Source organism: Carcharodon carcharias, chromosome 19, assembly GCF_017639515.1.
Source record: "Carcharodon carcharias isolate sCarCar2 chromosome 19, sCarCar2.pri, whole genome shotgun sequence".
In the NCBI taxonomy this organism is placed as follows: Eukaryota; Metazoa; Chordata; class Chondrichthyes; order Lamniformes; family Lamnidae; genus Carcharodon; species Carcharodon carcharias.
The window spans coordinates 114,744,044-114,755,609 of record NC_054485.1 but is presented as its reverse complement, the minus strand read 5'-3'; the positions used below and the strand labels follow the sequence as shown (position 1 = coordinate 114,755,609).

General features: G+C 53.8%; 1 protein-coding gene across 1 annotated transcript in view; it reads right to left on the bottom strand.

Annotated features, from left to right (window-relative positions):
* Positions 1–386: 386 nt before the first annotated feature.
* Positions 387–11,566, bottom strand: part of wdr46 (WD repeat domain 46) — a 163,304-nt gene continuing 152,124 nt past the window's right edge. Inside the window, exons 13-16 of the mRNA XM_041213057.1 lie at positions 10,517–10,611; positions 8,356–8,451; positions 3,880–3,993; positions 387–676 (exon numbers count right to left, since the gene is read on the bottom strand). Of these exons, the coding sequence (XP_041068991.1) occupies positions 566–676; positions 3,880–3,993; positions 8,356–8,451; positions 10,517–10,611 (416 nt within the window). The 3' untranslated portion in view covers positions 387–565. The remainder of the gene's footprint in view (positions 677–3,879; positions 3,994–8,355; positions 8,452–10,516; positions 10,612–11,566) is intronic.

Sequence of the window (11,566 nt, the reverse complement as noted above, 5' to 3'; positions counted from 1 at the left end):
CACAGACAAAGACACACACACACACACACACACACACATACACAAAGACACACACACACGCACACACACACACACAAAGACACACACTCACACAGAAATACACACATACACACACACACAAAGACACACACACACACACACAAAGACACACACACACAAAGACACACACACACACACATACGCACACACACACAAAGACACACACACACAAAGACACACACACACAAAGACACACACACACACAAAGACACACACACACACACAAAGACACACACACACACACAAAGACACGCACACAAAGACACACACACACAAAGACACACACACAATGACACACACACACACACACAAAGACACACACACACAAAGACACACACACACAAAGACACACACACACACAAAGACACACACACACACACAAAGACACACACACAGAGACACACACACAGAGACACACACACAGAGACACACACACAGAGACACACACACAGAGACACACACACACCCCCCAGCGGGGATCCGGGGAACGTGGACTCTTCCCACACTCCAAAGCTTTCCAACCAGTTTATTTTTGGAAGCGGTCCAAGGTTGTGGTCACACGTGGGGCAGACGCCTCTCTCGCAGTCCGTTCCTCCTGAGCTTTCAGTTTCTCCTCGACGCTCTGCCGGATTAATTCCTGAAAGGAAGAGGGAGGGAGGTTAAACGGTGTGGATTATTGTGCGGTGAAATCAGAGCTCCCTATTCTCATCAATCCCCTGTACAGATGGGTGGATTACAGCGCTGCTGCAGCCACAGAGAGCTCTGAACAAATAGATTCAAAACAAAAACAAACAGTTCTGATGATGTATCTGCAGGCGAGAAATATTTTGGGGACATGTTGCAAATGTATGTTCACCTCCATTTTATGTGTACACAGCTGGCCAGAAACTGAACTGGACCAGCCATATAAATACTGTGGCTACAAGAGCAGGTCGGAGGCTGGGAATCCTGCAGTGAGTAACTCACCTCCTGACTCCCCAAAGCCTCTCCACCATCTACAAGGCACAAGTCAGGAGTGAGATGGAATACTCCCCACTTGCCTGGATGAGTGCAGCTCCCACAACACTCAAGAAGCTCAACACCATCCAGGACAAAGCAGCCCCACTTGATTGGCATCTCATCCCCAAACATTCACTCCCTCCACCACCGACACACAGTAGCAGCAGCGTGTGTACCATCTACAAGATGCACTGCAGGAATTCACCAAGGCTCCTTCGACAGCACCTTCCAAACCCACGGCCACTACCATCTAGAAGGACAAGGGCAGCAGATAGATGGGAACACCACCACCTGGAAGTTCATCTCCAAGTCACTCACCATCCTGACTTGGAAATATATCACCATTCCTTCACTGTCGCTGGGTCCAAATCCTGGAACTCCCTCCCTAACAGCACTGTGGGTGTACCTACACCACATGGACAAAATCCTGGAACTCCCTCCCAAACAGCACTGTGGGTGTACCTACACCACACGGACAAAATCCTGGAACTCCCTCTCTAACAGCGCTGTGGGTGTACCTACACCACACGGACAAAATCCTGGAACTCCCTCACTAACAGCACTGTGGGTGTACCTACACCACACGGACAAAATCCTGGAACTCCCTCCCTAACAGCACGGTGGGTGTACCTACACCACATGGACTGCAGCGGCTCAAGAAGGCAGCTCACCACCACCTTCTCAAGGGGCAATTAGGGATGGGTAATAAATGCTGGGCCCAGCCAGAAGGGCCCACATCTTATCCATCAATAAAAAAAAACAAACTGAATGACAGGGCTGGTTAAAAGGGCAGGTATGAAGTAATTGCGGAGAGGGAGCATTCGGAAGTTGATTTTTATTTCCACCAGTGTGAAAAGCCTGGTATAATCCAGCTGCTCTGTGCTTTTGCTTGTTTTATAAAACAGGAACAGGAACACAAGAGCACATGCACCTGAGGTGAGGAAAGCAGGGGTTGCAGACCTGGTCATAATCACCATGAAGAAAGCTTTGGGTGCAGTGAAAACGACCTGAAACATGTTCACACACCAACGTATCGAGAATGTTGTGGATCAAAGGAGAGAGAGAGAGAGAGAGACCGCTCTGTCCACGAGCTACTTACAGCAGCAGCTAAGACAGGCTTCAGCTTGCTGAGTCTCGAAGTCTTTGTTATAATGAGTTTATCGTTTCATTTACTGGTTAGTTAATTTGTTAATATTTAAGACTCATATGCTCTTGGATTTGAATTGAATTGAACTGAATTTTCCTGTCACCTTACTTTTTGAAATCCAGTGTCAAAAGTGTCTGTGATTATTTATAAAACTTTCAGTGAATACGACAGCAAGCCTGTACTCAACATAAGGGGAGTAAAGTCTAAGTCCAGGCAGGGGAGCCTCGTGAGGCTCACACAGAGCAGGCTGCTGCTGCTGCTGAAGGTGTTCCCGGGGTGGTTGAACCACAGGACGCAGCCATGTCGTGCTTGCAGAGTGCTCAGTGCTCAGTGCTGACCACACACGGTGTAAGAGTGGGAACCAACCCCTCAACATAGAGGTGGTTCCAACGCCCTGCTCCACACAGACTCTTGAGTTCTTGCCTCCACCCACCCCCTCCCTTCAAATCCCTCCTCAGGTCTCACTCTGGACCACCAGGAAGTGAACCAATTGGAAAATGGGGCTCGGGGGGAGGAGGGGGAACATAGGAACTTGGGAGGAGGAGGAGAAGGCCATTCAGCCCTTCGAGACTGCTTCACCATTCAATAAGCTCAGGGCTGATCAGATTGTGGTCTCAGCTCCACTTCCCTGTCTGCACCCCCCTCCCCGAACCCCCCCCATAACCCTCGAGTCTCCTCGTCAGTCAAAAACCTGTCTAACTCAGCCTTGGATATATTCACTGACCCGGCCCCCAGCGCTCTCTGGGGTAGAGAATTCCACAGACTAACGACCATCTGAGGCCCTCAGACCCCCCCTCACCTCAGTCTTAAAAGAGAGACCTCTTTTGTTTCCTGGGTCTAGTCTCCCCTACAAGAGGGTACACCCTCCAGGTATCTGCCCTGTCAAGTCCCCTCAGGATCTTATGTGCGTCAGGAAGATCACTCCTCACATCTTTTCCCACAGCGAGGGGTTCGGGTCTGGAACGCGCTGCCTGGAAGTGTGGTGGAGGCAGGTTCAATCGAGGCATTCAAGAGGGGTATTAGATGGTTATTTAAATAGAAACAATGAGCAGGGATACAGGGAAAAGACAGGGTCACAATACTCAGTTGGAGAGCTGGTGCAGACATGCTGGGCTGAATGGCCTCCTTCTGTGCTGTTAAAATTTGGTGATCCTTCTAAACTCTAATGGGTGTGGACCCAACAGGTTCAACCCTTCCTCATAAGATAAGCCCCTCGACCCTGGAATGAGTCGAGTGCCCCTTCTCTGAACTGTTTCTAACACAATTATATATGGTTTCAAATAAGGAGACCAAAACTGTACAGAATATTCCAGATGTGGTCTCACCATGGTCCTGTACAGCTTCCCTACTTTTATATTCGATTCCCCCGGCAATAAACACCAATATCCCATCCACCTTCCCAGCTACACACTAACCATTTTGTGTATCAGGATAACCCAGATGACTCTGTGCCATTGAATTCTGTAATCTCTCTCTCTCTCTCCATGTCAGGAGTTTCCTACTGGAGAGGGGATGAAAGCAGCAGAACACGGGGACAGAAGCTTAAAAACGAGAAGCAGGAAGCAGTTTGTCACACACAGGGCAGTGAGAAGCTGCTATCGGGGCTGACACTGGGGTGGGAGTGAGAGCCGACAAGGGTTACACGTCTCTGTGCCTCTCCGTCAAAGTGTCCCTTTCTCAGAGCTGGCACTCACCCTCTGCTCTTCAAACGCCACCTTCCTCTTCCGCTTCTCCATGTTCTTGGCCGAACTCCTCCCCTTCATCTTGTGCTTTGGTTCAAAGGCCTTCTTCTCCAGAGGGTCGAAGCCCTGCCAGTGTGGGACAGACACAAGAGCAGAACGTTAACGCTGGCGGTTGGAGCTGAGAGGTCAGGGTGCGAGCTGTTAGGATTCACGGCAGAGGGAGGATTGCACTGAGTGAGGACCACCTAGAGGAACACAATTCTCCAAAATCAGCATCCCAAACCCAGAATGAGTGAGTGCTGCACTGTCAGAGGGTCAGTACTGAGGGAGTGCCGCACTGTCAGAGGGTCAGTACTGAGGGAGTGCCGCACTGTCAGAGGGTCAGTACTGAGGGAGTGCCGCACTGTCAGAGGATCAGTACTGAGGGAGTGCTGCACTGTCGGAGGGTCAGCAGTGAGGGAGGGCCGCACTGTCGGAGGGTCAGTACTGAGGGAGTGCCGCACTGTCAGAGGGTCAGTACTGAGGGAGTGCCGCACTATCAGAGGGTCAGTACTGAGGGAGTGCTGCACTATCAGAGGGTCAGTACTGAGGGAGTGCTGCACTGTCAGAGGGTCAGTAATGAGGGAGTGCTGCACTGTCAGAGGGTCAGTACTGAGGGAGTGCTGCACTGTCAGAGGGTCAGTACTGAGGGAGTGCCGCACTGTCAGAGGGTCAGTACTGAGGGAGTGCCGCACTGTCAGAGGGTCAATACTGAGGGAGTGCCGCACTGTCAGAGGGTCAATACTGAGGGAGTGCCGCACTGTCAGAGGGTCAGTACTGAGGGAGTGCTGCACTGTCAGAGGGTCAGTACTGAGGGAGTGCGGCACTGTCAGAGGGTCAGTACTGAGGGAGTGCCGCACTGTCAGAGGGTCAGTACTGAGGGAGTGCCGCACTGTCAGAGGGTCAGTACTGAGGGAGTGCCGCACTGTCAGAGGGTCAGTACTGAGGGAGTGCTGCACTGTCACAGAGTCAGTACTGAGGGAGTGCTGCACTGTCAGATGGTCAGTGCTGAGGGAGTGCTGCACTGTCAGAGGGTCAGTACTGAGGGAGTGCTGCACTGTCAGAGGGTCCGTACTGAGGGAGTGCTGCACTGTCAGAGGGTCAGTACTGAGGGAGTGCTGCACTGTCAGAGGGTCACTGCTGAGGGAGTGCCGCACTGTCAGAGGGTCAGTACTGAGGGAGTGCTGCACTGTCAGAGGGTCAGTGCTGAGGGAGTGCCGCACTGTCAGAGGGTCAGTACTGAGGGAGTGCTGCACTGTCAGAGGGTCAGTACTGAGGGAGTGCCGCACTGTCAGAGGGTCAGTACTGAGGGAGTGCTGCACTGTCAGAGGGTCACTACTGAGAGAGTGCTGCACTGTCAGAGGGTCACTACTGAGGGAGTGCCGCACTGTCAGAGGGTCACTGCTGAGGGAGTGCCGCACTGTCAGAGGGTCAGTACTGAGGGAGTGCTGCACTGTCAGAGGGTCAGTGCTGAGGGAGTGCCGCACTGTCAGAGGGTCAGTACTGAGGGAGTGCTGCACTGTCAGAGGGTCAGTACTGAGGGAGTGCCGCACTGTCAGAGGGTCAGTACTGAGGGAGTGCTGCACTGTCAGAGGGTCACTACTGAGGGAGTGCCGCACTGTCAGAGGGTCAGTACTGAGGGAGTGCCGCACTTTCAGAGGGTCAGTACTGAGGGAGTGATGCACTGTCAGAGGGTCAGTGCTGAGTGAGTGCTGCACTGTCAGAGGGTCAGTGCTGAGGGAGTGCTGCACTGTCAGAGGGTCAGTACTGAGGGAGTGCTGCACTGTCAGATGGTCCGTACTGAGGGAGTGCTGCACTGTCAGAGGGTCAGTACTGAGGGAGTGCTGCACTGTCAGAGGGTCACTGCTGAGGGAGTGCCGCACTGTCAGAGGGTCAGTACTGAGGGAGTGCTGCACTGTCAGAGGGTAAGTACTGAGGGAATGCCGCACTGTCAGAGGGTCAGTACTGAGGGAGTGCTGCACTGTCAGAGGGTCAGTACTGAGGGAGTGCCGCACTGTCAGAGTTTCAGTACTGAGGGAGTGCCGCACTGTCAGAGGGTCAGTACTGAGGGAGTGCCGCACTGTCAGAGGGTCAGTACTGAGGGAGTGCCGCACTGTCAGAGGGTCAGTACTGAGGGAGTGATGCACTGTCAGAGGGTCAGTGCTGAGTGAGTGCTGCACTGTCAGAGGGTCAGTACTGAGGGAGTGCCGCACTGTCAGAGGGTCAGTACTGAGGGAGTGCCGCACTGTCAGAGGGACAGTACTGAGGGAGTGCCGCACTGTCAGAGGGTCAGTACTGAGGGAGTGCTGCACTGTCAGAGGGTCAGTGCTGAGGGAGTGCTGCACTGTCAGAGGGTCAGTACTGAGGGAGTGCTGCACTGTCAGAGGGTCAGTATTGAGGGAGTGCCGCACTGTCAGAGGGTCAGTACTGAGGGAGTGCCGCACTGTCAGAGGGTCAGTACTGAGGGAGTGCCGCACTTTCAGAGGGTCAGTACTGAGGGAGTGATGCACTGTCAGAGGGTCAGTGCTGAGTGAGTGCTGCACTGTCAGAGGGTCAGTACTGAGGGAGTGCCGCACTGTCAGAGGGTCAGTACTGAGGGAGTGCCGCACTGTCAGAGGGACAGTACTGAGGGAGTGCCGCACTGTCAGAGGGTCAGTACTGAGGGAGTGCTGCTCTGTCGGAGGGTCAGTACTGAGGGAGGGCTGCACTGTCGGAGGGTCAGTACTGAGGGAGTGCCGCACTGTCGGAGGGTCAGTACTGAGGGAGTGCTGCACTGTCAGAGAGTCAGTACTGAGGGAGTGCCGCACTATCAGAGGGTCAGTACTGAGGGAGTGCCGCACTATCAGAGGGTCAGTACTGAGGGAGTGCCGCACTGTCAGAGGGTCAGTACTGAGGGAGTGCTGCACTGTCAGATGGTCAGTACTGAGGGAGTGCCGCACTATCATAGGGTCAGTACTGTGGGAGTGCTGCACTGTCAGAGGGTCAGTACTGAGGGAGTGCTGCACTGTCAGAGGGTCAGTACTGAGGGTGTGCTGCACTGTCAGAGGGTCAGTACTGAGGGAGTGCTGCACTGTCAGAGGGTCAGTACTGAGGGAGTGCTGCACTGTCAGATGGTCCGTACTGAGGGAGTGCTGCACTGTCAGAGGGTCAGTACTGAGGGAGTGCTGCACTGTCAGAGGGTCACTGCTGAGGGAGTGCCGCACTGTCAGAGGGTCAGTACTGAGGGAGTGCTGCACTGTCAGAGGGTCAGTGCTGAGGGAATGCCGCACTGTCAGAGGGTCAGTACTGAGGGAGTGCTGCACTGTCAGAGGGTCAGTACTGAGGGAGTGCCGCACTGTCAGAGGGTCAGTACTGAGGGAGTGCCGCACTGTCAGAGGGTCAGTACTGAGGGAGTGCCGCACTGTCAGAGGGTCAGTACTGAGGGAGTGCCGCACTTTCAGAGGGTCAGTACTGAGGGAGTGATGCACTGTCAGAGGGTCAGTGCTGAGTGAGTGCTGCACTGTCAGAGGGTCAGTACTGAGGGAGTGCCGCACTGTCAGAGGGTCAGTACTGAGGGAGTGCCGCACCGTCAGAGGGACAGTACTGAGGGAGTGCTGCACTGTCAGAGGGTCAGTACTGAGGGAGTGCTGCACTGTCAGAGGGTCAGTGCTGAGGGAGTGCTGCACTGTCAGAGGGTCAGTACTGAGGGAGTGCTGCACTGTCAGAGGGTCAGTATTGAGGGAGTGCCGCACTGTCAGAGGGTCAGTACTGAGGGAGTGCCGCACTGTCAGAGGGTCAGTACTGAGGGAGTGCCGCACTTTCAGAGGGTCAGTACTGAGGGAGTGATGCACTGTCAGAGGGTCAGTGCTGAGTGAGTGCTGCACTGTCAGAGGGTCAGTACTGAGGGAGTGCCGCACTGTCAGAGGGTCAGTACTGAGGGAGTGCCGCACTGTCAGAGGGACAGTACTGAGGGAGTGCCGCACTGTCAGAGGGTCAGTACTGAGGGAGTGCTGCTCTGTCGGAGGGTCAGTACTGAGGGAGGGCTGCACTGTCGGAGGGTCAGTACTGAGGGAGTGCCGCACTGTCGGAGGGTCAGTACTGAGGGAGTGCTGCACTGTCAGAGAGTCAGTACTGAGGGAGTGCCGCACTATCAGAGGGTCAGTACTGAGGGAGTGCCGCACTATCAGAGGGTCAGTACTGAGGGAGTGCCGCACTGTCAGAGGGTCAGTACTGAGGGAGTGCTGCACTGTCAGATGGTCAGTACTGAGGGAGTGCCGCACTATCATAGGGTCAGTACTGTGGGAGTGCTGCACTGTCAGAGGGTCAGTACTGAGGGAGTGCTGCACTGTCAGAGGGTCAGTACTGAGGGTGTGCTGCACTGTCAGAGGGTCAGTACTGAGGGTGTGCTGCACCTTCTGATTTAATTATGGAAGGGCAGCTGGTTTTGATGCCAGTAAGTCAGATACTCACCAGACGCTGAACTCGCTCTTTGTGTTTCTGATCCATGGTGATGAAGTCGACCTGTCCCAGTTTGGCTGGGTCCAAGGTTATCAGTTCAGGCTGAATCTGTAAAAAATAGAAAAACAGAACTCAGTTGGTGATCCTGGTGCAACCTGATTTTTGGCAGGATCTAACCCTTCCAGTCTGAGGGATCCTTTCCCGGAATTCGGAATATAAGTTCGTCAGTTCAAGTTTCACGTTGTAGTGAGATTCTGGAGTACTTTTCTCTATCATATACACATTGGTAATGCTATCTCCACCACACTCCTCACTACCCACTGGACAGCAGGTACCACACAGTCTATAACAAGATGTCCAGTTCCAGTAGCACAGGGAGCAGCAGCTGTCTCACCATCTCACTGCGCCTTACAGCACACCAGGAGGCTATTCAGCCCATTGTACCTGTTGGCCCTTTGAAACACTTGTTCAATTTACCCTGCCTCTATCCTGCATTTTAGTCCTGTCCACACCCAACATGACCTTCTTGCAAACTCCTGTGGAACATGAATCTGCAAACTGCAGCTCGTTTCTCAAAAAAGAGGGGCTGAGGGCTGACCTGAGAGAAGTCTTTAATATTGTGCAAAGGTTTTGATGGGCTGGACAGAGGGAAGATGTTTCCACTCGTGTGGTGATCAGGACTGGGGGCCTTTGAAGATAGTCACTGATAAACCCACCTGGGAATTCAGGAGAAGTGTCTTTACACAGAGAGCGGGGAGAATGCTAGCACAGGGAGTCGAACATTGTGGATCCATTTCCAGCAGGAAATAGATGAGGGAGAAAGGGAGAGAAGGCCACGTTGACAGGGTGAGATGGAGACGGGCTAGGAGGAGGTTGGTGTGGAGCAGGAAGACCAGCACAGTCCAGCTAGGCTGTGCTGGCCACATCTGTGCTGTAAATTCCATCTATTCCCATTTCAGGCAGTGTCTCCCAGATCTGAATGATATTCTGTGGGTAGGAAATAGCTCATTTCTGCCCTCGATTGCTTTGTTAATTGGTTTAAATCTCCCTCCTGAGGCACTGCCCTCACTGGGCCAAAGCTTTCCAAGTGGAACAAGGGCCACTTGTACCTGACAGTAGGTGAAGCACAGAATCCAGCTCTCTGCCATTGCAGCTAGACAGTCTCACTGCGTGGAAATCAGCCTTTAAAGGCTGTGTGAATGAGGAGGTCGGTGGCTCAGGAACAATCTGCAGCACACCCCACGTATCAGAGACTGCACAGCTTACAGGAGTCAGCAAAGACATTCCCTGCCTTCAGTGAGTGGCTGTCCCTCGAACTGAGGGTGACATCTACACAGGGTCACCAGTTTCTGCCCTGGGTCTTCATGGGGCTGAAGAGGCCGACTCTCAGCCCACCGACCTTTCGGCACTTGGAGCAGGAGGTCCCAGGAGACAGTGGGATCCGGAGTTTAGGGTCAGCTTCTGTTTCCCTCCTTCTCTGTAGTCGCTCTGCCTCCTGGTTAAGACAGGACTCGAGGCGGGGTGCAAGCGCGATGGACAAACTGTCAGCGTTTTGAACGCTTGGTAGCGAGCTTCTCGCAGTCATTCATGTCAACGCTGCTGCTCCTCAAGCAGAGGGTCAGAGAGTCTTTGAAGCATTTGAGTCTGTGTCCTCGGCTGGGACGTTGAGATGCCAGGGGAGGAGGTTTTCAGACATCCGGACACAGTGTCCAGTCCATGGAAGTTGGTTTTGCCGGACTGTTCCCTGAATGCTTGTGGAGATGGCTTTAGGAGGAGCAGGAGCGTTTGTGTGATGGTTCTCCCACTGAATCCAGAGGATGCAGCAGATGCCCTGCTGATGGACATTCTCCTGCGTCCTCACGTGTCAGGACCTTCACTTGACTAACCGGTAACGTGTACAGGGTTAAGGGTAAAAGTGATTCACTTGGTCCAGTCCCTTGGGGCAGTAATGGGAGGGGGGCATGGCCAGGTTGACTGGGACACTAACCACAATCTTCTGGGCAACATGGTGAGACGTGTCTCTCTGAAAGTGGGAAACGATCTCCATCGCAGCGAGTCTCAGCAGCGTTACAATGGAGGGAGCGCAGGGCAACTCTGTCCTGTCGTTAGTGTGACAACACCCCACATCCGGAGTGGAGATACAGGACGCTGGGATTGATACAAAGCCACCTACCTTCTCCAGGAGAGCTTTGACCTCCCATTCCTGCCTTTGCTTCTTGCTCTGGTAAGGGTTACATTCCAAACCATCAAAGTTTGCTTCACCAGCACCTGGACAGGAGAACAAATCAACAAACTCACTCAGCTCCAGGCCGAACAACTGCACTTGACATTGTACAATTTAGTGTCTCAGAGCCAGAAGCCCCTCAGATACCGAGACCCTCACCCACCCTCTCATTACCTCCAGACTCAACTACCCCTCGCACATTCTACACTCGGCAAACCTCAGCTCAACCAAACCTTCTGTCCTCACACACCCCAACCCTCACACCCCAACCCTCACACACCACAACCCTCACACCCAACAACCCTCAAACCCAACCCTCACACCCCCCAACCCTCAAACCCAACCCTCACACACCCCAACCCTCACACACCCCAACCCTCAAACCCAACACTCACACACACCAACCCTCACACACCCCAACCCTCAAACCCAACCCTCACACCCCAACCCTCACACACCCCAACCCTCAAACGCAACCCTTACACCCCAACCCTCACACACCCCAACCCTCACAGCCCCTAACCCTCACACACCCTAACCCTCAAACCCAACCCTCACACACCCCAACCCCCAACCCCAACCCTCACACACAACCCTCACACACAACCCTCACACACAACCCTCACACACCACAACCCTCACACACCACAACCCTCACACACCACAACCCTCACACACCACAACCCTCACACACAACCCTCAAACCCAACCCTCACACCCCCCAACCCTCAAACCCAACACTCACACACACCAACCCTCACACACCCCAACCCTCAAACCCAACCCTCACACCCCAACCCTCACACACCCCAACCCTCACACCCCAACCCTCAAACCCAACCCTCAAACCCAACCCTCACACACCCCAACCCTCAAACCCAACCCTCACACACAACCCTCACACACCCCAACCCTCACAGCCCCTAACCCTCACACACCCTAACCCTCAAACCCAACCCTCACACACCCCAACCCCCAACCCCAACCCTCACACACAAC